The sequence below is a fragment of the Oncorhynchus tshawytscha genome, linkage group LG10 (assembly GCF_018296145.1).
Source record: "Oncorhynchus tshawytscha isolate Ot180627B linkage group LG10, Otsh_v2.0, whole genome shotgun sequence".
Taxonomy (NCBI): Eukaryota; Metazoa; Chordata; class Actinopteri; order Salmoniformes; family Salmonidae; genus Oncorhynchus; species Oncorhynchus tshawytscha.
Window position 1 is genome coordinate 293,677 of NC_056438.1, and position 25,692 is coordinate 319,368.

At 51.8% G+C, this 25,692-nt stretch overlaps 1 protein-coding gene across 1 annotated transcript; it reads left to right on the plus strand.

The window, feature by feature from the left end:
• The first annotated feature begins 169 nt into the window (after positions 1 to 169).
• On the plus strand, positions 170 to 25,078 carry slc25a11 (solute carrier family 25 member 11). The gene is made up of 7 exons (XM_042327956.1): positions 170 to 357; positions 4,477 to 4,629; positions 9,418 to 9,624; positions 17,408 to 17,498; positions 19,388 to 19,478; positions 21,477 to 21,628; positions 24,469 to 25,078. Exons 1-7 carry the CDS (start codon positions 290 to 292, stop codon positions 24,619 to 24,621), a joined length of 915 nt encoding a protein of 304 aa, XP_042183890.1. The 5' UTR covers positions 170 to 289; the 3' UTR covers positions 24,622 to 25,078.
• Positions 25,079 to 25,692: the final 614 nt, after the last annotated feature.

The following is a 25,692-nucleotide window of genomic DNA, read 5'->3' on the forward strand; positions in this document are numbered from 1 at the left end:
TTGAAACAACTGGATGACGAAGAAATATTTGTTGTCGACAGATCTAATATATTTGATCTCTTAATTACATTGGAAGTTTATTTTCAACTACGAAGCTTTATTAAAATCCCAGCGTGCTCGTTCTCTGTCATCCTCTTCGCCCCTCCCCATTGGTCCACCTACTTCCCCTTCGTCTGTGCGTGCGCGCCCCCGTGTGTCACCTTGCTCCATCGCTAGAGGTAAAGCACCGACCAGAATCAGGGCCTTTAACGAGGGACTGTCGTCCGGTTTGAAAAGAGCCAAAGAGAAAATGGCGGAAGCTTCCAAACCGAAGACCTCTCCCAAGGCCATTAAGTTCCTCTTTGGGGGACTGGCAGGGTAGGTACCCGGGCTACAGGCCGCTCTTAGCGGTCACACTCACACAGCAGCCCCGCTGACAGCGGTGCTCGGTTACCGGTCAGGGGCACAGCATACTAAATTAGAGAGGGAGTTAGAAACCGAGAATAACATGTGTTTAGTAATGAATTAATGTAATCATTAAGTGATAAGCTCGTGTGTGTTTCCGGTGCATGTTGACTGCCCGGTAGATGTTACTATCCCGGCATAATGGCGTCAACCTTCGCACACACGCGTTGACATTTGGGTCTGTCCACAGACGCACTGACCGCTAGTTCGGCCCAGACAACTGTATGTCGATGCCTCCGGTTACGTTCAAGCTCTATGACCACCAACATAACCCCTAGCTGTGTGTTGCCGCTTTCCATGCTGTCTGTAGCTTGTGAGGTGTGGAAACACTGTTGCGTTTATGTCTTTTGTTTTGTTTCTTTTTGTGCTATTGCTCTGTCTGCGTACTACGTGTTACTTGTCTTATGTTGCTCTGGCTGCGTACTACGTGTTACTTGTCTTATGTTGCTCTGGCTGCGTACTACGTGTTACTTGTCTTATGTTGCTCTGGCTGCGTACTACGTGTTACTAGTCTTATGTTGCTCTGGCTGCGTACTACGTGTTACTAGTCTTATGTTGCTCTGCGGGTGCTCACTGCCCATTGTTTTTCAGTATTGTAATTTAAAAACAATAACCTGCTCAGGGACTGCGGTTGAAAATTAGCGGCCTGTCTAAAACTCGTGTATGTTTACGAGTTGGGCTCATCCTTATAAAAATGAAGCCTACAGGGTGAGTTTATGTATCAGCCAGTTTCTGCAGAATAGTCCCAACATTAATAGGATGAGTGTCTGAATGTGTCGCGTATCAGTCATGCACATACTGTTCCAGTCTTATTAAATGTCAAGACCTCAAAGACAAAGAAATTCCCTCAGACCCTTACCCTAATAAATACAAATACCCTCCCAGATATGGGCATGTTAACCTACCATGTTCTCTCAGAGAGAGGGAGAGACCTTGGACCCTAGCCTGTTCTCTCAGAGAGAAAGACCTGGGACCCTAGCCTGTTCTCTCAGAGAGAGAGAGAGAGAGAGAGAGAGAGACCTGGGACCCTAGCCTGTTCTCTCAGAGAGAGACCTGGGACACCCTAGCCTGTTCTCTCAGAGAGAGACCTGGGACACCCTAGCCTGTTCTCTCAGAGAGAGAGAGACCTGGGACCCTAGCCTGTTCTCTCAGAGAGAGAGAGACCTGGGACCCTAGCCTGTTCTCTCAGAGAGAGAGAGACCTGGGACCCTAGCCTGTTCTCTCAGAGAGAGAGAGACCTGGGACCCTAGCCTGTTCTCTCAGAGAGAGAGAGACCTGGGACCCTAGCCTGTTCTCTCAGAGAGAGAGAGAGAGAGACCTGGGACCCTAGCCTGTTCTCTCAGAGAGAGAGAGAGACCTGGGACCCTAGCCTGTCAAGTATAGCCTCTGATCTATCAAAAGGGTGTTTGAGGTAGAGTTTACACCAAGTGCGCTATCAGTGTAGAGAGGGTCATATTGGCTTTACTGCTAGTAGAGGAGGGTGCTATTCAGAATGGTCTCTTCTCAGTGTAGTGGGAGTACCCGTACTGTAGTGGTGTGATGACAGTGGGTTGGCTGTGTATGGTGATGTTGGTGTATTTCTGTCTGTGCTGTGGGCATAACACTGAAGGCCCTTATGTCTCCTCGCACGCATGCAGAGCTGATATCTGCTGTTCTACTCTGCTGTTCTTCGCTGCTCTTCTTCTCTGCTTTTCTCTGCTCTTCTTCGCTGCTCTTCTCTGCTTCTCTGCTGCTCTTCTCTGCTCTTCTTCTCTGCTTTTCTCTGCTCTTCTTCGCTGCTCTTCTTCTCTGCTTTTCTCTGCTGCTCTTCTCTGCTTCTCTGCTCTTCTTCTCTGCTCTTCTTCTCTGCTTTTCTCTGCTCTTCTTCGCTGCTCTTCTCTTCTTCTCTGCTCTTCTTCTCTGCTCTTCTCTGCTCTTCTTCGCTGCTCTTCTTCTCTGCTTTTCTCTGCTCTTCTTCGCTGCTCTTCTTCTCTGCTTTTCTCTGCTCTTCTTCGCTGCTCTTCTTCTCTGCTTTTCTCTGCTCTTCTACTCTGCTTTTCTCTGCTCTTCTTCGCTGCTCTTCTTCTCTGCTTTTCTCTGCTCTTCTCTGCTTTTCTCTGCTCTTCTTCGCTGCTCTTCTTCTCTGCTCTTCTTCTCTGCTTTTCTCTGCTCTTCTTCTCTGCTCTTCTCTGCTCTTCTTCTCTGCTTTTCTCTGCTGTTCTTCGCTGCTCTTCTCTGCTTTTCTCTGCTGTTCTTCTCTGCTCTTCTTCTCTGCTTTTCTCTGCTCTTCTTCGCTGCTCTTCTTCTCTGCTTTTCTCTGCTCTTCTACTCTGCTTTTCTCTGCTCTTCTACTCTGCTTTTCTCTGCTCTTCTTCGCTGCTCTTCTTCTCTGCTTTTCTCTGCTCTTCTTCTCTGCTTTTCTCTGCTCTTCTTCTCTGCTTTTCTCTGCTCTTCTACTCTTAAATAGTGTTTGTTTTTGTTGTCTTTGTTCTTGTAATATCACAAACGGATGTGGCAGTTTCACCGCAGTGGATTCCAACTTGAAGACTACAGTGCCTTGCCAAAGTTTTCAGACCCCAATGCTTTCTTCACATTTTATTGTTTAACCAAGTGGATTAAATTGTAATTTTCCATCAACAATCTGCACAAAATGCTCTGTCAAAGTGGAATATTTTTTTTAAAGATTGTTTAATAAAAAATAAAATTAAAAAAAAGTTAAAATATGGTTGTCACATAAGTATTCAGCTCCATGAGTCAATACATGTTAGAATCACCTCTGGCCTTGATGACAGCTGTGAGTCTTCTTGAGTCTGAGAGCTGTGAGTCTTCTTGAGTCTGAGAGCTGTGAGTCTTCTTGAGTCTGAGAGCTGTGAGTCTTCTTGAGTCTGAGAGCTGTGAGTCTTCTTGAGTCTGAGAGCTGTGAGTCTTTTGAGTCTGAGAGCTGTGAGTCTTTTTGAGTCTGAGAGCTGTGAGTCTTTTTGAGTCTGAGAGCTGTGAGTCTTTTGAGTCTGAGAGCTGTGAGTCTTTTTGAGTCTGAGAGCTGTGAGTCTTTTGAGTCTGAGAGCTGTGAGTCTTTTGAGTCTGAGAGCTGTGAGTCTTCTTGAGTCTGAGAGCTGTGAGTCTTCTTGAGTCTGAGAGCTGTGAGTCTTCTTGAGTCTGAGAGCTGTGAGTCTTCTTGAGTCTATAAGAGCTTTTCACATATGGATTGTACAAGACTGTATTTGACCCTTTAAAAATATATATATATATATATTCTTCAAGCACTGTGAAGGTGTTGGATCATGGCTATACAGCAATTTTCAAATCTTTACAGATTTAAAAGCAGATTTAAGTCCAAACTGTAACTTGGCCTCTCAGGAACATTCAATTTCATCTTGGTTAGCAACTCCGGTGTATATTTGGCTTTTTGTTTTAGGTTATTGTTCAAATCTAGATAAAACAATGTCTGTCTGCAGTACCAGTCAATAGTCTGGACACACCTACTCATTTATATACATACAGTGGGGCAAAAAAGTATTTAGTCAGCCACCAATTGTGCAAGTTCTCCCACTTAAAAAGATGAAAGGCCTGTAATTTTCATCATAGGTACACTTCAACTAGGACAGAGAAAGTGAGAGAAAAAAATCCAGAAAATCACATTGTAGGATTTTTAATGAATTTATTTCCAAATTATGGTGGAAAATTACTATTTGGTCAATAACAAAAGTTTATCTCAATACTTTCATTTTGTCTGTCATAATTGAAGTGTACTACCTATGATGAAAATTACAGGCCTCTCATCTTTTTAAGTGGGAGAACTTGCACAATTGGTGGCTGACTAAATACTTTTTTTGCCCCACTGTACATACATACATACATACATACAGTACCTGTCAATATACAACACATCTAGATAAAACATCGATCTATACAGCAACGGTCAGTAGTTTGGACACACCTACTCATTCAAGGGTTTTTATTTTTTGTTATTTTCTACATTGTAGAATAATAGTGAAGACATAAAAACTATGAAATAACAGATGGATTCTCTCTGTGTCCCTCCCCCTTCTCCAGGATGGGAGCGACAGTGTTCGTCCAGCCTCTAGATCTAGTGAAGAACAGGATGCAGCTGAGTGGTCAGGGAGGAAAGGCCCGGGAATACAAGACCAGCTTCCATGCTCTGGCATCTATACTGAAGAATGAAGGACTAGGAGGCATCTACACTGGGTTAGTACTACTATGCTATTATATACTACTTACCATACTGTTACTATGCTGCTAAATCTACACTGGGTTAGTACTACTATGCTATTATATACTACTACTATACCATTACTGTACTACTAATACTACTTACCATACTGTTACTATGCTATTATATTCTACTACTATACCATTACTGTACTACTAATACTACATACCATACTGTTACTATGCTATTATATACTACTACTATACCATTACTGTACTACTAATACTACTTACCATACTGTTGCTATGCTGCTAATACTTACTTAGTATCTAGATCCTCTGAGGCTGTGGAGGGATTCAGATTCTAAAAGTATCTAGATCCTCTATGAGGTCATGGAGGGATTCAGATTCTAAAAGTATCTAGATCCTCTGAGGTCATGGAGGGATTCAGATTCTAAAAGTATCTAGATCCTCTATGAGGTCATGGAGGGATTCAGATTCTAAAAGTATCTAGATCCTCTATGAGTCCGTGGAGGGATTCAGATTCTAAAAGTATCTAGATCCTCTGAGTCCGTGGAGGGATTCTAATTGTGGATTTAAAAGAAAACAACATGAATCATCGAGTACAATGACATCTTTGTTTTTAAACCCTGGATTTCTAATCCCTTGATTATTGTTGGATCTGATTTTAATAGCTAACATTTCTGTGGCCATAATAAATAGATATGCTGATAGGGGACAACCTTGTTTTACTCCTCTTGCCAGTTGAATACTTTCTGAGAAGTAGGCATTATTTACTATTTTACACCTGGGGTTTACTATACATAACTTTAACCCATTGTATAAGAGACTCTCCTAAATTGAAATATTCCAGGCATTTATATATAAATTCCAGTCATACTTGATCAAAAGCCTTTTTAAAGTCAGCTATGAATACCAGGCCTGGTTTCCCAGATTTTTCATAGTGTTCTATTGTTTCCAGTACTTATATTATCTCCAATAAATTATATTATCTCCAATGTATCGTCCATTTAAAAAAGCTGTCTGATTAGGATGAATAATATCCAACAATACTTTTTTAATTCTATGCGCTATTTGTTTTGCTATAATTTTTGATCACTAGAGTGTAAAGGGCCTCCATGTTTTTTAATGTTCTTTATATTTACCACTTAGATCCCGTTTCAGTAATAATGAAGTCAGACCTTCTTGTTGAGTTATCTGATAATTTACCATTTTTGTTGGAGTGGTTCAAACATGCTAATAACGGTCCTCTGAGTAGATCAACAACCATTCAGCCCTGGAGATTTCCTGGCCTCTCTCCCTCCCTCCCGCTTTGTGATGGCCACTCACAATACATTGACTTTGTTGTCCTTAAGCCATTTTGCCACAACTTTGGAAGTATGCTTGGGGTCATTATCCATTTGGAAGACCCATTTGCGACCAAGCTTTAACTTTCTGGCTGATGTCTTGAGATGTTGCTTCAATATATCCACATAAATTTCCTTTCCTCATGAAGCCATCTATTTTGCGAAGTGCACCAGTCCCTCCTGCAGCAAAGCACCCCCACAACATGATGCTGCCACCCCTGTGCTTCACGGTTGGAGTGGTGTTCTTCGTCTTGCAAGCCTCCCCCTTTTTCCTCCAAACATGACGATGGTCATTATGGCCAAACAGTTCTAATTTTGTTTCATCAGACGAGAACATTTCTCCAAAAAGTACCATCTTTGTCCCCATGTGCAGTTGCAAACCATAGTCTGGCTTTTTTATGGCAGTTTTGGAGCAGTGGCTTCTTCCTTGCCGAGCGGCCTTTCAGCTTATGTCGATATAGGACTTAGTTTTACTGTGGATATAGATACTTTTGTACCTGTTTCCTCCAGCATCTTCACAAGGTCCTTTGCTGTTGTCCTTGATTTGCACTTTTCGCACCAAAGTACATTCATCTCTAAGAGACAGAACACATCTCCTTCCTGAGCGGTATGAGGGCTGCGTGGTCCCATGGTGTTTATACTTGCGTACTATTGTTTGTACAGATGAACATGGTACCTTCAGGAGTTTGGAAATGACTCCCAAGGATGAACCAGACTTGTGGAGGTCTACAATTTTTTTTCTGAGGTGTTGGCTGATTTCTTTTGATTTTTCCCATGATGTCAAGCAGAGAGGCACTGAGTTTGAAGGTAGGCCTTGAAATACATCTACAGGTACACCTCCAATTGACTCAAATTATGTTAATTCGCCTAACATAATCTTCTAAAGCCCTGACATTTTCTGGAATTTTCCAAGCTGTTTAAAGCCAAGTCAACTTAGTGTATGCAAACTTCTGACCCACTGGAGTTGGGATACAGTGAAATAATCTGTCTGTAAACAGTTGTTGGAAAAATTACTTGTCATGCACAAAGTAGGTGTCCTAACCGACTTGCCAAACTATAGTTTGTTAACTTCACTAGGGTAGGGGACAGCATCCACTGGCCACTGATTGAATGTTCTGTATCTCCCACATTTTTCAGAATAAAAGCCTGAAACAATGTCTAAAGACTGTTGACATCTAGTGGAAGCCATATGGAATGCAATCTGGGTCATATCCCTTTATATGGTGGATAGGCTTTCAATGGAAAAACATAATGGCACTTCCTGGATGGATTTTCCTTGGGTTTTTGCCTGCCATATCAGTTCTGTTATATTCACAGACATTATTTGAACAGTTTTGGAAACTTTAGAGTTTTCTATCCAAACCTACTAATAATATGCATATCCTAGCTTCTGGGCCTGAGTAACAGGCAGTTTACTTTGGGCACGATTTTCATCCAGACGTTAAAATTCTGCCCCCTAGCCCAACAAGGTTTTTACAAGAAATTTGTGTAGTGGTTGAAAAACGAGTTTTAATGACTCCAACCTAAGTGTATGTAAAGTTCCGACTTGAAATGTATATGTACTCTTAGTCCTTCAATTTCCTTTGTTTACCCTTTTAACCTCAATGGCTTTTGTTTTAGAGAATTGCATCTAAAGGCACATTTAAAAGTGTCCCATACAATCAGGGGATCTCCTTTACCTAAGTTATGTCTGGAAAATGTCTGTTATAAATTCCTCTGTCCTAGTTCAAAACAAGTTATCATCCAATATTACTATACTGTTACAATACTACTAATACCATTATGAAAGTACTACTCTACTATTACACTAATTCTGTCCACCAGGCTACCAACATGGTGTGGGTTAGGTATCTACATCATGTTGTTGTGTCCAGTCTGTCAGCAGGTCTGTTCCACCAGACTACCAACATGGTGTGGGTTAGGTATCTACATCATGTTGTTGTGTCCAGTCTGTCAGCAGGTCTGTTCCACCAGACTACCAACATGGTGTGGGTTAGGTATCTACATCATGTTTCCAGTCTGTCAGCAGGTCTGTTCCACCAGACTACCAACATGGTGTGGGTTAGGTATCTACATCATGTTTCCAGTCTGTCAGCAGGTCTGTTCCACCAGACTACCAACATGGTGTGGGTTAGGTATCTACATCATGTTTCCAGTCTGTCAGCAGGTCTGTTCCACCAGACTACCAACATGGTGTGGGTTAGGTATCTACATCATGTTTCCAGTCTGTCAGCAGGTCTGTTCCACCAGACTACCAACATGGTGTGGGTTAGGTATCTACATCATGTTTCCAGTCTGTCAGCAGGTCTGTTCCACCAGACTACCAACATGGTGTGGGTTAGGTATCTACATCATGTTTCCAGTCTGTCAGCAGGTCTGTTCCACCAGACTACCAACATGGGTGGGTTAGGTATCTACATCATGTTTCCAGTCTGTCAGCAGGTCTGTTCCACCAGACTACCAACATGGTGTGGGTTAGGTATCTACATCATGTTGTTGTTTCCAGTCTGTCAGCAGGTCTGTTCCACCAGACTACCAACATGGTGTGGGTTAGGTATCTACATCATGTTTCCAGTCTGTCAGCAGGTCTGTTCCACCAGACTACCAACATGGTGTGGGTTAGGTATCTACATCATGTTTCCAGTCTGTCAGCAGGTCTGTTCCACCAGACTACCAACATGGTGTGGGTTAGGTATCTACATCATGTTGTTGTGTCCAGTCTGTCAGCAGGTCTGTTCCACCAGACTACCAACATGGTGTGGGTTAGGTATCTACATCATGTTGTTGTGTCCAGTCTGTCAGCAGGTCTGTTCCACCAGACTACCAACATGGTGTGGGTTAGGTATCTACATCATGTTGTTGTGTCCAGTCTGTCAGCAGGTCTGTTCCACCAGACTACCAACATGGTGTGGGTTAGGTATCTACATCATGTTTCCAGTCTGTCAGCAGGTCTGTTCCACCAGACTACCAACATGGTGTGGGTTAGGTATCTACATCATGTTGTTGTGTCCAGTCTGTCAGCAGGTCTGTTCCACCAGACTACCAACATGGTGTGGGTTAGGTATCTACATCATGTTTCCAGTCTGTCAGCAGGTCTGTTCCACCTGACGGACGGTGAGAAGGGTACTACCAACATGGTGTGGGTTAGGTATCTACATCATGTTGTTGTGTCCAGTCTGTCAGCAGGTCTGTTCCACCAGACTACCAACATGGTGTGGGTTAGGTATCTACATCATGTTTCCAGTCTGTCAGCAGGTCTGTTCCACCAGACTACCAACATGGTGTGGGTTAGGTATCTACATCATGTGTCCAGTCTGTCAGCAGGTCTGTTCCACCAGACTACCAACATGGTGTGGGTTAGGTATCTACATCATGTTTCCAGTCTGTCAGCAGGTCTGTTCCACCAGACTACCAACATGGTGTGGGTTAGGTATCTACATCATGTTGTTGTTTCCAGTCTGTCAGCAGGTCTACTCCGCCAGGCTACCTACACCACAACGAGGTTAGGTATCTACACGGTGTTGTTTGAGAAGATGACGGGACAGGACGGGACCCCGCCCAACTTCCTCATGAAGGCTCTGATTGGTATGACGGCTGGAGCAACCGGAGCCTTCGTAGGAACACCTGCTGAAGTCGCCTTGATCAGGATGACCGCTGACGGACGGTGAGAGGGGGGTGGGAGGGAGGGTGACCACGGACAGTGAGAGGGAGGGAGGGTGACCGCTGACGGACGGGGAGAGGGAGGGAGGGTGACCGCTGACGGACGGGGAGAAGGAGGGAGGGTGACCGCTGACGGACGGGGAGAAGGAGGGAGGGTGACCGCTGACGGACGGGGAGAGGGAGGGAGGGGTGACCGCTGACGGACGGGGAGAAGGAGGGAGGGTGACCGCTGACGGACGGGGAGAAGGAGGGAGGGTGACCGCTGACGGACGGGGAGAAGGAGGGAGGGTGACCGCTGACGGACGGGGAGAAGGAGGGAGGGTGACCGCTGACGGACGGGGAGAAGGAGGGAGGGTGACCGCTGACGGACGGGGAGAAGGAGGGAGGGGTGACCGCTGACGGACGGGGAGAAGGAGGGAGGGTGACCGCTGACGGACGGGGAGAAGGAGGGAGGGTGACCGCTGACGGACGGGGAGAGGGAGGGAGGGTGACCGCTGACGGGGGGGGAGGGAGGGAGGGAGGGTGACCGCTGACGGACGGGGAGAGGGAGGGAGGGTGACCGCTGACGGACGGGGAGAAGGAGGGAGGGTGACCGCTGACGGACGGGGAGAAGGAGGGAGGGTGACCGCTGACGGACGGGGAGAAGGAGGGAGGGTGACCGCTGACGGACGGGGAGAAGGAGGGAGGGTGACCGCTGACGGACGGGGAGAAGGAGGGAGGGTGACCGCTGACGGACGGGGAGAAGGAGGGAGGGTGACCGCTGACGGACGGGGGAGAAGGAGGGAGGGTGACCGCTGACGGACGGGGAGGGAGGGAGGGTGACCGCTGACGGACGGGGAGAGGGAGGGGGGTGACCGCTGACGGACGGGGAGAAGGAGGGAGGGTGACCGCTGACGGACGGGGAGAAGGAGGGAGGGTGACCGCTGACGGACGGGGAGAAGGAGGGAGGGAGGGTGACCGCTGACGGACGGGGAGAAGGGAGGGAGGGGGTGACCGCTGACGGACGGGGAGAAGGAGGGAGGGTGACCGCTGACGGTGGGAGGGGGAGAAGGAGGGAGGGTGACCGCTGGAGGGGACGGGGAGAAGGAGGGAGGGTGACCGCTGACGGACGGGGAGAAGGAGGGAGGGTGACCGCTGACGGACGGGGAGAAGGAGGGAGGGTGACCGCTGACGGACGGGGAGAAGGAGGGAGGGTGACCGCTGACGGACGGGAGAAGGGAGGGAGGGTGACCGCTGACGGACGGGGAGAAGGGAGGGAGGGTGACCGCTGACGGACGGGGAGAAGGAGGGAGGGTGACCGCTGACGGACGGGGAGAAGGAGGGAGGGTGACCGCTGACGGACGGGGAGAAGGGAGGGAGGGTGACCGCTGACGGGACGGGGAGAAGGAGGGAGGGGTGACCGCTGACGGACGGGGAGAAGGAGGGGGGTGACCGCTGACGGACGGGGAGACGGTGGGAGGGAGTGAGAGAGGAGGGAGGGTGACCGCTGACGGACGGGGAGAAGGAGGGAGGGTGACCGCTGACGGACGTGGGGGAGAAGGAGGGAGGGTGACCGCTGACGGACGGGGAGGAAGGGGAGGGGGGGACCGCTGACGGACGGGGAGAAGGAGGGAGGGTGACCGCTGACGGACGGGGAGGGAGGGAGGGTGACCGCTGACGGACGGGGAGAAGGAGGGAGGGTGACCGCTGACGGACGGGGAGAAGGAGGGAGGGTGACCGCTGACGGACGGGGAGAAGGAGGGAGGGTGACCGCTGACGGACGGGGAGAAGGAGGGAGGGTGACCGCTGACGGACGGGGAGAAGGAGGGAGGGTGACCGCTGACGGACGGGGAGAAGGAGGGAGGGTGACCGCTGACGGACGGGAGAAGGAGGGAGGGTGACCGCTGACGGACGGGGAGGGAGGGAGGGTGACCGGACGGGAGGAAGGGGAGGGTGACCGCTGACGGACGGGGAGAAGGAGGGAGGGTGACCGCTGACGGACGGGGAAGGAGGGTGACCGCTGACGGACGGAGGGAGGGTGACCGCTGACGGACGGGGAGAAGGAGGGGGGTGACCGCTGACGGACGGTGGGGGAGAAGGAGGGAGGGTGACCGCTGACGGACGGGGAGAAGGAGGGAGGGTGACCGCTGACGGACGGGGAGAAGGAGGGAGGGTGACCGCTGACGGACGGGGGAGGGGAGGGAGGGGTGACCGCTGACGGACGGGGGAGAGGGAGGGTGGACCGCTGACGGACGGTGGGAGGGAGGGTGGACCGCTGACGGACGGTGGGAGGGAGGGAGGTGGACCGCTGACGGACGGTGGGAGGGAGGGAGGGTGACCGCTGACGGACGGTGAGAGGGAGGGAGGGTGACCGCTGACGGACGGTGAGAGGGAGGGACGGGGTGACCGCTGACGGACGGTGAGAGGGAGGGAGGGTGAGAGGGAGGGAGACCGCTGACGGACGGTGAGAGGGAGGGAGACCACGGACGGTGAGAGGGAGGGAGGGTGACCGCTGACGGACGGTGAGAGGGAGGGTGGACCGCTGACGGACGGTGGGAGGGAGGGTGGACCGCTGACGGACGGTGGTGGGAGGGACGGACGGTGGGGAGGGACCGCTGACGGACGGTGACGGACGGTGGGAGGGAGGGTGGACCGCTGACGGACGGTGGGAGGGAGGGTGGACCGCTGACGGACGGTGGGAGGGAGGGTGGGACGGACGCTGACGGACGGTGGGAGGGAGGGAGGGGACCGCTGACGGACGGTGGGAGGGAGGGTGGACCGCTGACGGACGGTGGGAGGGGGAGGGTGACCGCTGACGGACGGTGAGAGGGAGGGAGGGTGACCGCTGACGGACGGTGAGAGGGAGGGAGGGTGACCGCTGACGGACGGTGAGAGGGGGGAGGGAGGGAGACCGCTGACGGACGGTGAGAGGGAGGGAGGGTGACCGCTGGCGGACGGGGAGGGAGGGAGACCACGGGACGGTGAGGGAGGGAGGGAGGGTGACCGCTGACGGACAGTGGGAGGGAGGGTGGACCGCTGACGGACGGTGGGAGGGAGGGTGGACCGCTGACGGACGGTGGGAGGGAGGGTGGACCACGGACGGTGGGAGGGAGGGTGGACGCTGACGGACGGTGGGAGGGAGGGTGGACGCTGACGGACGGTGGGAGGGAGGGAGACCGCTGACGGACGGTGGGAGGGAGGGAGACCGCTGACGGACGGTGAGAGGGAGGGAGGGAGACCGCTGACGGACGGTGAGAGGGAGGGAGGGAGACCGCTGACGGACGGTGAGAGGGAGGGAGGGAGACCACGGACGGTGAGAGGGAGGGAGGGTGACCGCTGACGGACGGTGAGAGGGGGGAGGGTGAGACGGTGGGAGGGAGGGAGACCGCTGACGGACGGTGAGGGAGGGAGGGTGACCGCTGACGGACGGTGAGAGGGAGGGAGGGTGGACCGCTGACGGACGGTGAGAGGGAGGGAGGGAGACCGCTGACGGACGGTGAGAGGGAGACCGCTGGGAGGGAGGGAGACCGCTGACGGACGGTGAGAGGGAGGGAGGGAGACCGCTGACGGACAGTGGGAGGGAGGGTGGACCGCTGACGGACGGTGGGAGGGAGGGTGGACCGCTGACGGACGGTGGGAGGGAGGGGGTGGACCGCTGACGGACGGTGGGAGGGAGGGTGGACACTGACGGACGGTGGGAGGGAGGGTGACCGCTGACGGACGGTGAGAGGGAGGGAGGGGTGACCGCTGACGGACGGTGAGAGGGAGGGAGGGAGACCGCTGACGGACGGTGAGAGGGAGGGAGGGAGGGAGACCGCTGACGGACGGTGAGAGGGAGGGAGGGAGGGTGACCGCTGACGGACGGTGAGAGGGAGGGAGGGAGGGTGACCGCTGACGGACGGTGAGAGGGAGTGAGGGAGACCGCTGGCGGAGGGAGGGAGGGAGACCACGGACGGTGAGAGGGAGGGAGGGAGGGTGACCGCTGACGGACAGTGGGAGGGAGGGTGGACCGCTGACGGACAGTGGGAGGGAGGGTGGACCGCTGACGGACAGTGGGAGGGAGGGTGGACGCTGACGGACGGTGGGAGGGAGGGTGGACGCTGACGGACGGTTGGAGGGAGGGTGACCGCTGACGGACGGTGGGAGGGAGGGTGACCGCTGACGGACGGTGGGAGGGAGGGAGACCGCTGACGGACGGTGAGAGGGAGGGAGGGAGACCACGGACGGTGAGAGGGAGGGGGGAGACCGCTGACGGACGGTGAGAGGGAGGGAGGGAGGGTGACCGCTGACGGACGGTGAGAGGGAGGGAGGGAGACCGCTGACGGACGGTGAGAGGGAGGGAGGGAGACCGCTGACGGACGGTGAGAGGGAGGGAGGGAGACCGCTGACGGACGGTGAGAGGGAGGGAGGGAGACCGCTGACGGACGGTGAGAGGGAGGGAGGGAGACCGCTGACGGACGGTGAGAGAGGGAGGGAGGGAGACCGCTGAGGGGACGGGACGGAGGGAGGGAGGGAGGACCGCTGACGGACGGTGAGAGGGAGGGGGGAGACCGCTGACGGACGGTGAGAGGGAGGGAGGGAGACCGCTGACGGACGGTGAGAGGGAGGGAGGGAGACCGCTGACGGACGGTGAGAGGGAGGGAGGGAGACCGCTGACGGACGGTGAGAGGGAGGGAGGGAGACCACGGACGGTGAGAGGGAGGGAGGGTGACCGCTGACGGACGGTGGGAGGGAGGGTGGACCGCTGACGGACGGTGGGAGGGAGGGTGGACCGCTGACGGACGGTGGGAGGGAGGGTGACCGCTGACGGACGGTGGGAGGGAGGGAGACCGCTGACGGACGGTGAGAGGGAGGGAGGGTGACCGCTGACGGACGGTGAGAGGGAGGGTGGACCGCTGACGGACGGTGGGAGGGAGGGTGGACCGCTGACGGACGGTGGGAGGGGAGGGTGCACCGCTGACGGACGGTGAGAGGGAGGGAGGGAGACCGCTGACGGACGGTGAGAGGGAGGGAGGGGGTGGACCGCTGACGGACGGTGACAGTGGGAGGGAGGGTGGACCGCTGACGGACAGTGGGAGGGAGGGTGGACCGCTGACGGACAGTGGGAGGGAGGGGGTGGACGCTGACGGACGGTGGGAGGGAGGGTGACCGCTGACGGACGGTGAGAGGGAGGGTGACCGCTGACGGACGGTGAGAGGGAGGGAGGGTGACCGCTGACGGACGGTGAGAGGGACGGAGGGTGACCGCTGACGGACGGTGAGAGGGAGGGAGGGAGGGAGGGTGACCGCTGACGGACGGTGAGAGGGAGGGTGGGGAGACCACGGACGGTGAGAGGGAGGGAGGGTGACCGCTGACGGACGGTGAGGGGGAGGGGTGGACCGCTGACGGACGGTGGAGGGAGGGTGGACCGCTGACGGACGGTGAGAGGGAGGGAGGGAGACCGCTGACGGACGGTGAGAGGGAGGGAGGGTGGACCGCTGACGGACAGTGGGAGGGAGGGTGGACCGCTGACGGACGGTGGGAGGGAGGGAGGGAGACGCTGACGGAGGGTGGGAGGGAGGGTGACCGCTGACGGACGGAGAGGGAGGGAGAGGGAGTGAGAGGGAGGGGGAGACCCTGACGGACGGTGAGAGGAGGGAGGGTGACCGCTGCTGACGGACGGTGAGAGGGAGGGAGGGTGACCGCTGACGGACGGACGGTGAGAGGGAGGGAGGGAGGGTGACCGCTGACGGACGGTGAGAGGGAGGGAGGGAGGGAGACCGCTGGCGGACGGTGAGAGGGAGGGAGACCGCTGACGGACGGTGGGAGGGAGGGAGACCGCTGACGGACGGTGAGAGGGAGGGAGGGAGACCACGGACGGTGAGAGGGAGGGAGGGTGACCGCTGACGGACGGTGGGAGGGAGGGTGGACCGCTGACGGACGGTGGGAGGGAGGGTGGACGCTGACGGACGGTGGGAGGGAGGGTGACCGCTGACGGACGGTGGGAGGGAGGGAGACCGCTGACGGACGGTGAGAGGGAGGGAGGGAGACCGCTGACGGACGGTGAGAGGGAGGGTGGACCGCTGACGGACGGTGGGAGGGAGGGTGGACCGCTGACGGACGGTGGGAGGGAGGGTGCACCGCTGACGGACGGTGAGAGGGAGGGAGGGAGACCGCTGACGGACGGTGAGAGGGAGGGAGGGTGGACCGCTGACGGACGGTGAGAGGGAGGGTGGACCGCTGACGGACAGTGGGAGGGAGGGTGGACCGCTGACGGACAGTGGGAGGGAGGGTGGACCGCTGACGGAGGGGTGGGAGGGAGGGGGTGACCGCTGACGGACGGTGAGAGGGAGGGAGGGTGACCGCTGACGGACGGTGAGAGGGACGGAGGGTGACCGCTGACGGACGGAGAGGGAGGGAGGGAGGGAGGGAGGGAGGGTGACCGCTGACGGACGGTGAGAGGGAGGGAGACCATGGACGGTGAGAGGGAGGGAGGGTGACCGCTGACGGAGGGGTGAGGGGGAGGGGGTGGACCGCTGACGGACGGTGGGAGGGAGGGTGGACCGCTGACGGACGGTGAGAGGGAGGGAGGGAGACCGCTGACGGACGGTGAGAGGGAGGGAGGGTGGACCGCTGACGGACAGTGGGAGGGAGGGTGGACCGCTGACGGACAGTGGGAGGGAGGGTGGACGCTGACGGAGGGTGGGAGGGAGGGTGACCGCTGACGGACGGTGAGAGGGAGGGAGGGTGACCGCTGACGGACGGTGAGGGAGGGAGGGGGAGGGACGGTGAGGGGAGACCGCTGACGGACGGTGAGAGGGAGGGAGGGAGACCGCTGACGGACGGTGAGAGGGAGGGAGGGAGACCACGGACGGTGAGAGGGAGGGAGGGTGACCGCTGACGGACGGTGGGAGGGGAGGGTGGACCGCTGACGGACGGTGGGAGGGAGGGTGGACGCTGACGGACGGTGGGAGGGAGGGTGACCGCTGACGGACGGGGTGGGAGGGAGGGAGACCGCTGACGGACGGTGAGAGGGAGGGAGGGTGACCGCTGACGGACGGTGAGAGGGAGAGGGAGGGTGGACCGCTGACGGACGGTGGGAGGGAGGGAGACCGCTGACGGACGGTGAGAGGGAGGGAGGGAGACCGCTGACGGACGGTGAGAGGGAGGGAGGGTGACCGCTGACGGACGGTGAGAGGGAGGGAGGAGGAGGGAGACCGCTGACGGACGGTGAGAGGGAGGGAGGGAGGGGGAGACCGCTGACGGACGGTGGGAGGGAGGGAGACCGCTGACGGACGGTGAGAGGGAGGGAGGGAGGGGAGGACCGCTGACCGCTGACGGAGGGGGGAGAGGGAGGGAGGGAGGGAGACCACGGACGGTGAGAGGGAGGGAGGGAGACCGCTGACGGACGGTGAGAGGGAGGGAGGGAGACCGCTGACGGACGGTGAGAGGGAGGGAGGGAGACCGCGGTGAGAGGGAGGGAGGGAGACGGACGGTGAGAGGGAGGGAGGGTGACCGCTGACGGACGGTGAGAGGGAGGGAGGGTGACCGCTGACGGACGGTGAGAGGGAGGGAGGGTGACCGCTGACAGACGGTGAGAGGGAGGGGGAGGGTGACCGCTGACGGACAGTGGGAGGGAGGGAGGGTGACCGCTGACGGACAGTGGGAGGGAGGGTGTGAGACAGAAGATGAACAGTGGTAACAGGAGTTAAATTATGTTTAATTGTGTAATTTCCCTCCCTCGCTCTCGTTCTCTCCCTCCCTCCCTCCCCTCGCTCTCTCTCTTTCTCTCCCTCCCTCCCTCCCTTTGCTCTCTTTCTCTCCCCCAGTCTCCCTGCAGACCAGAAGAGAGGGTATTCTAATGTGTTCAATGCTCTGGCCAGAATCACTAAAGAAGAGGGGGTCACCACACTATGGAGGGTAAGATACTATTACTACTATATTACTACTACTACACAACTACTCTACTACTATAGGACTACTATACACCTACTACTATACTACAGCATCACTAAAGAGGGGGTCACCACACTATGGAGGGTAAGATACTATTACTACTATATTACTACTACTCTACTACTACTATAGGACTACTATACACCTACTACTATACTACAGCATCACTAAAGAGGGGGTCACCACACTATGGAGGGTAAGATACTATTACTACTACTCTACTACTACTATAGAACTACTATACACCTACTACTATACTACAGCATCACTAAAGAGGGGGTCACCACACTATGGAGGGTAAGATTACAACACTACTATATTACTACTACTCTACTACTACTATAGGACTACTATTCCCTTACTATACTATTTCTATACCACTACTATACTATTTCTATACTACTAATATACTATTTCTATTCTACTACTATACTATTTCTATTCCCTTACTATACTATTTCTGTACCACTACTATACTATTTCTTCATGACTACTATACTATTTCTACATGACTACTATACTATTACTATACTACTACTATACTATTTCTACACTACTACAATACTATTTCTATACTGCTAATATACTATTTCTACACTACTACTATACTACTAATACATATACTACACTACTAATGGATACACTCTACTATTAATAAATATACTATATTACTAATAAATATACTATTACTATACTACAAATGACTATACTCTCTGCCACTGCTACTATACTACCACCATACCACTGTTACTATACTGCCACCATACCACTGTTACTATACTGCCACCATACCACTGTTACTATACTACCACGATACCACTGCTACTATACTACCACCATACCACTGTTACTATACTACCGCTATACCACTGCTACTATACTACCGCTGCTACTATACTACCACTATACCACTGCTACTATACTACCACTATACCACTGTTACTATACTACCACTGCTACTATACTGCCACTATTCCACTGCTACTATACTACTGCTATACCACTGCTACTATACTACAACTGCTACTATACTACAACTGCTACTATGCTACCACTGCTACTATACTACCAATATACCACTGCTACGATACTACCACTATGCCACTGCTACTATACTACCACTGCTACTATACTACCGCTATACTACTATACTACCACTGCTACTGTACTACCACTATACCATTGCTACTATACTACCGCTATACTACTATACTACCACTGCTTCTATACTACCACTATACCGGTGCTACTATACTACGGCTATACTACTATACTACCACTATGTCATTGCTACTATACTACCGCTATACCACTGCTACTATACTACCACCATACCACTGCTACTATACTACCACTATACCACTACTACTATACTACCACATACCACTGCTACTATACTACCACTATACCACTGCTACTATACTACCACTATACCACTGCTACTATACTACCACTATACCACTGCTACTATACTACCACTGCTACTATACTACCACTGCTACTATACTACCACCATACCACTGCTACTATACTACCACCATACCACTGCTACTATACTACCACCAGCCACTACCACTGCTACTATACTACCACTGCTACTATACTACCACCATACCACTGCTACTATACTACCACCATACCACTGCTACTATACTACCACCAGGCCACTACCACTGCTACTATACTACCACTGCTACTATACTACCACTGTTACTATACTACCACTGTTACTATACTACCACCATACCACTGCTACTATACTACCACTGTACCACTGATATTATTTTCCAGTACAGACCTCTGAGAGACTGCTGAGCTTAACAAAAACAGTAACCGTGTGTGTGTTCCTCCAGGGCTGTATTCCCACCATGGCCCGTGCTGTAGTGGTCAACGCTGCCCAGCTGGCCTCCTACTCTCAGAGCAAACAGGCTCTTATAGAGACAGGTAACCCCTGACCTCTTTCCCTCCTACTCTCAGAGCAAACAGGCTCTTATAGAGACAGGTAACCCCTGACCTCTTTCCCTCCTACTCTCAGAGCAAACAAGCTCTTATAGAGACAGGTAACCCCTGACCTCTTTCCCTCCTACTCTCAGAGCAAACAAGCTCTTATAGAGACAGGTAACCCCTGACCTCTTTCCCTCCTACTCTCAGAGCAAACATGCTCTTATAGAGACAGGTAACCCCTGACCTCTTTCCCTCCCACTCTCAGAGCAAACAGGCTCTTATAGAGACAGGTAACCCCTGACCTCTTTCCAAACAGGCTCTTATAGAGACAGGTAACCCCTGACCTCTTTCCCTACTCTCAGAGCAAACAGGCTCTTATAGAGACAGGTAACCCCTGACCTCTTTCCCTCCTACTCTCAGAGCAAACAGGCTCTTATAGAGACAGGTAACCCCTGACCTCTTTCCCTCCTACTCTCAGAGCAAACATGCTCTTATAGAGACAGGTAACCCCTGACCTCTTTCCCTCCCACTCTCAGAGCAAACAGGCTCTTATAGAGACAGGTAACCCCTGACCTCTTTCCCTCCCACTCTCAGAGCAAACAGGCTCTTATAGAGACAGGTAACCCCTGACCTCTTTCCCTCCCACTCTGATCAAACAGGCTCTTATAGAGACGGGTAACCCCTGACCTCTTTCCCTCCCACTCTCAGAGCAAACAGGCTCTTATAGAGACAGGTAACCCCTGACCTCTTTCCCTCCCACTCTGATCAAACAGGCTCTTATAGAGACAGGTAACCCCTGACCTCTTTCCCTCCCACTCTGATCAAACAGGCTCTTATAGAGACAGGTAACCCCTGACCTCTTTCCCTCCCACTCTGATCAAACAGGCTCTTATAGAGACGGGTAACCCCTGACCTCTTTCCCTCCCACTCTCAGAGCAAACAGGCTCTTATAGAGACAGGTAACCCCTAACCTCTAATTCTAACCCTCATCCGAGTCCCCAACAACCAATGGTTTAGTTATATAGCTGGTTAGGAGACCTCCTTTCTCTTCTAAAAGATGGGTTAGGGTGTGGTTCTCCTAGATGGGTTAGGGTGTGGTTCTCCTAGATGGGTTAGGGTGTGGTTCTCCTAGACGGGTTAGGGTGTGGTTCTCCTAGATGGGTTAGGGTGTGGTTCTCCTAGATGGGTTAGGGTGTGGTTCTCCTAGATGGGTTAGGGTGTGGTTCTCCTAGATGGGTTAGGGTGTGGTTCTCCGAGATGGGTTAGGGTGTGGTTCTCCTAGATGGGTTAGGGTGTGGTTCTCCTAGATGGGTTAGGGTGTGGTTCTCCTAGATGGGTTAGGGTGTGTTTCTCCTAGATGGGTTAGGGTGTGTTTCTCCTAGATGGGTTATGGGTGTGTTTCTCCTAGATGGGTTAGGGTGTGGTTCTCCTAGATGGGTTATGGGTGTGGTTCTCCTAGATGGGTTAGGGTGTGGTTCTCCTAGACGGGTTAGGGTGTGGTTCTCCTAGATGGGTTAGGGTGTGGTTCTCCTAGATGGGTTAGGGTGTGGTTCTCCTAGATGGGTTAGGGTGTGGTTCTCCTAGATGGGTTAGGGTGTGGTTCTCCTAGATGGGTTAGGGTGTGGTTCTCCTAGATGGGTTAGGGTGTGGTTCTCCTAGATGGGTTAGGGTGTGGTTCTCCTAGACGGGTTAGGGTGTGGTTCTCCTAGACGGGTTAGGGTGTGGTTCTCCTAGACGGGTTAGGGTGTGGTTCTCCTAGACGGGTTAGGGTGTGGTTCTCCTAGACGGGTTAGGGTGTGGTTCTCCTAGACGGGTTAGGGTGTGGTTCTCCTAGACGGGTTAGGGTGTGGTTCTCCTAGACGGGTTAGGGTGTGGTTCTCCTAGACGGGTTAGGGTGTGGTTCTCCTAGACGGGTTAGGGTGTGGTTCTCCTAGATGGGTTAGGGTGTGGTTCCTACAGTAATCCATTCATTTTGAATAACTTCTCTTCCGCCCCCAGGGTATTTTGTGGACGGTATCTTCCTCCATTTCTGTGCCAGTATGATCAGCGGTCTGGTAACCACGGCAGCGTCCATGCCCGTCGACATCGTCAAGACCAGGATTCAGAACATGAGAATGATAGATGGAAAACCAGAGTTTAAGAATGGCCTGGTAAGTTATAACTACACTGAGTAAACATTATGAACAGCTGCTCTTTCCATGACAGACTGACCAGGTGAATCCAGGTGAAATCTATGATCCCTTATTGATGCCACTTATTAAATCCACTTCAGTCAGTGTAAATGAAGGGGAGGAGACGGGGTTAAAGAAGGATTTTTATGGACATTAGATTGTGTGTGTGCCATTCGAAGGGTGAATGGGCAAGACAAAATATTTAACTGCCTTTGAACGGGGTATGGTAGTAGGTTCCAGGTTTGTGTCAAGAACTGCAACGCTGCTGGGTTTTTCACGCTCAACAGTTTCCTGTGTGTATCTAGAATGGTCCACCACCCAAAGGACATCCAGACAACTTGACACAACTGTGAGAAGCGTTGGAGTCAACAATGGGCCAGAACAAAAAGACTGAACGACTTTGGTCACGTCTCTGGCCACCGACCCAATAGAACGAAAGACCAACTGGATGAAATAGTATGAATAAATTCTTCAAAATAACGTTTCTAATGAAAACGTCCATTATTTGAATATGTTGGTAACCCACTGTATAAAAGCGAAGCAGACTTTGTCTCGGGCTAACAACATTGGCAATATATCCTCCAAACACCGACTTCTCGGGCATTATCACTTCATATATAAGATAAGATATATTATTCATATTCAGCACCAGTCAAAAGTTTGGACACCTACTCATTCCATGGTTTTTATTTTGACTACTAGAATAATAGTGAAGACATCAAAACTATGAAATAACACATATGGAATCATGTAACAACCAAAAAACTATTAAACAAATCAAAATATATTTGAGATTGTTCAAAGTAGCCACCCTTTGCCTTGACAGCTTCGCACACTCTTGGCCTTCTCTCAACCAGCTTCACCTGGAATGCTTTTCCAACAGTCTTGAAGGAGTTCCCACATATGCTGAGCACTTGTTGGCTGCTTTTCCTTCACTCTGCAGTCCAACTCATCCCAAACCATTTCAATTGGGTTGTAGGGTGATTGTGGAGGCCAGGTCATCTGATGCAGCACTCCATCATTCTCCTTCTTGGTAAAATATCCCTTACACAGCCTGGAGGTGTGTTTTGGGTCATTGTCCTGTTGAAAAACAAATGATAGTCCCACTAAGAGCAAACCAGATGGGATGGTGTATCGCTACAGAATGCTGTGGTAGTCATGCAGGTTAAGTGTGCCTTGAATTCTAAATAAATCAGTGTCACCAGCAAAGCACCATCACACCTCCTCCTCCATGCTTCACAGTGGGAACCACACATGCAGAGATCATCTGTTCACCTACTCTGCGTCGGAACCAAACATCTCAAATTTGGAATCATCAGACCAAAGGACAGATTTCCACCGGTCTAATGTCCATTGCTCGTGTTTCTTGGCCCAAGCAAGTCTCATCTTGGTGTCCTTTAGTAGTGGTTTCTTTGTAGCAAAACCATAAAGGCCTGATTCATGCAGTCTCCTCTGAACAGTTAATGGTGTCTGTTACTTGAACTCTGTGAAGCATTTGGGCTGCATCCTGAGGTGCAGTTAACTGTAATGAACTTATCTTCTGCAGCAGAGGTAACTCTGGGTCTTCCTTTCCTGTGGCGGTCCTCATGAGAGCCAGTTCCATTATAGCGCTTTTTGCGACTGCACTTGACATTTTCCGTATTGACTGACCTTCATGTCTTAAAGTAATGATGGACTGTCGTTTCTCTTTGCTTATTTGAGCTGTTCTTGCCATAATATGGATTTAGCCCTATTTGATAAAAGACCATCTTCTGTATACCTACCTTGTCACAACACAACTGATTGGCTCAAACGCATTCAGAAGGAAAGAAATTCCACAAATTAACTTTCAAGAAGGCACACCTGTTAATTGAAGTGCATTCTAGGTGACTACCTCAAGAATCTGGAGTGTTGAAAGCTGTCATCAAGGTAAAGAGTGGCTACTTTTGAAGAATCTCAAATATAAAATTTGGATTGGTTTAACGCTTTTTGGTTACTACATGACTCCATATTCTATTTCATAGTTTTGACGTCTTTACTATTATTCCAGAATGTATAAAATAGTACAAATGTAGAAACTCTTGAATGAGTAGGCGTGTCCAAACGACTGGTACTGTATATAATGACGGCCTGGTGAGTACTGAGTCCCTAAGGTCCGGTGGACGAACGTGTCAAACATGGCCTTAATCCCGGCCCAATAGAACGGGCCTTTAGCACCTGTCAATTTGGATCTTTCCCTTCAAGCTGACTCCTTATTGGTCACACTGTCACGTCTGTTTGGGATATTACAACAAAAGTTACTGTAAACAACCACCCCTGCCGGGTCTCCCTCTGACACCCCTGCCGGGTCTCCCTCTGACACCCCTGCCGGGTCTCCCTCTGACACCCCTGCCGGGTCTCCCTCTGACACCCCTGCCGGGTCTCCTCTGTAGAACAGCAGAATATGGCCATTTGTCCTGACCAGGGTGATCCGTAATGAAGAGTTTCTCTCTGTCTCCCCCTACAGGACGTGTTGGCGAGGGTGATCTGTAATGAAGGGTTTCTCTCTGTCTCCCCCTACAGGACGTGTTGGCGAGGGTGATCTGTAATGAAGGGTTTCTCTCTGTCTCGCCCTACAGGACGTCCTGACCAGGGTGATCCTTAATGAAGGGTTTCTCTGTCTCCCGCTACAGGACGTGTTGGCGAGGGTGATCCGTAATGAAGGGTTTCTCTCTGTCTCCCCCTACAGGACGTGTTGGCGAGGGTGATCCGTAATGAAGGGTTTCTCTCTGTCTCCCCCTACAGGACGTGTTGGCCAGGGTGATCCGTAATGAAGGGTTTCTCTCTGTCTCCCCCTACAGGACGTGTTGGCGAGGGTGATCCGTAATGAAGGGTTCTTCTCTCTGTGGAAGGGTTTCACTCCATACTACGCCAGACTGGGACCTCACACCGTCCTCACATTCATCTTCCTGGAACAGATGAACAAGGCTTATAAAGTCTACTTCCTGGATTAGAGACAGGAGATGTAAGGATTGGGAGGAAGGGAAGCTGATCCTAGTTCTGCACCTACGGGAAACTTCACCCCGGAGCAACACACACACACACTCACACACTCTCACACACTCACACACTCTCACACACTCACACACTCTCACACACACACACACACACACACACACACACACACACACACAGACTGAAGCAGGTGCACACTACACACACGGACAGACACTCCCTCATGTGTCATGTGAGTGACCTTTAACCTCTGTCATGTGACCTGACCCCATTGTGTATGTTCTGTTATTTTTACTGAAGGACTCAGAACCTCAGAATGTACCATCTCAGCCCCCTGCACAGGGCATATTGACACTTGGTACAGTCGTCCCCTCCCCCCACTATGGAACAGATGGCTGGCTGGAAAACCTTGATGATGACAAACAGATTAAAAATGGATTTATTTCTGAAAAACAAGGTTTTGTTTTTTTGTTTATTTCACCTGCTGTTGATAACAATTTTCAGAATCTCCAATATCAGCTTTTCCTGCGCTCTGTCCTCAGGTTGGGGTTTTACCTAAACACCACACAGCTGATTTCAAATGATCAAAGCTTGATGAGTAGTTGAATCAGCTGTGTAGTGCGAGGGGAAAAAACCAAAATGTGCACCTCTTGGGGTCCCCAGGACCGAGGTTGGGAAAAGCTGATCTAGGAGATTGGTGGATGGATTCAACAGGGATTTTACCACCAGATGATTGCCGGAAAGAACCAGCTCACACTTCCAGCTTTTACACTGATTTTTAAAAAATGATTTAAAAAGGAATAGTTCTTTAACCCGACTCTGACTGAACAAAAATATCAACACGACATAAAACAATTTCAAAGAATTTACTGAGTTAGTTCATAAGGATGTCATGATATAGGATGTCATGATATAGGTCTAGATAATGTTTTACATAGGATCTCATGATATAGGTCTAGATAATGTTTTACATAGGATCTCATGATATAGGTCTAGATAGTGTTTTACATAGGATCTCATGATATAGGTCTAGATAGTGTTTTACATAGGATCTCAGTATAGAGACAAAG

Bases quoted from the DNA above. Each gene is read 5' to 3' on its own strand.
- slc25a11 (XM_042327956.1), top strand. From the start codon at position 290: ATGGCGGAAGCTTCCAAACCGAAGACCTCTCCCAAGGCCATTAAGTTC. The intron at 358-4,476 runs GTAGGTACCCGG...CCCCTTCTCCAG, and splicing joins CTCTTTGGGGGACTGGCAGG to GATGGGAGCGACAGTGTTCG. The intron at 9,625-17,407 runs GTGAGAGGGGGG...TCTCTCCCCCAG, and splicing joins AGGATGACCGCTGACGGACG to TCTCCCTGCAGACCAGAAGA.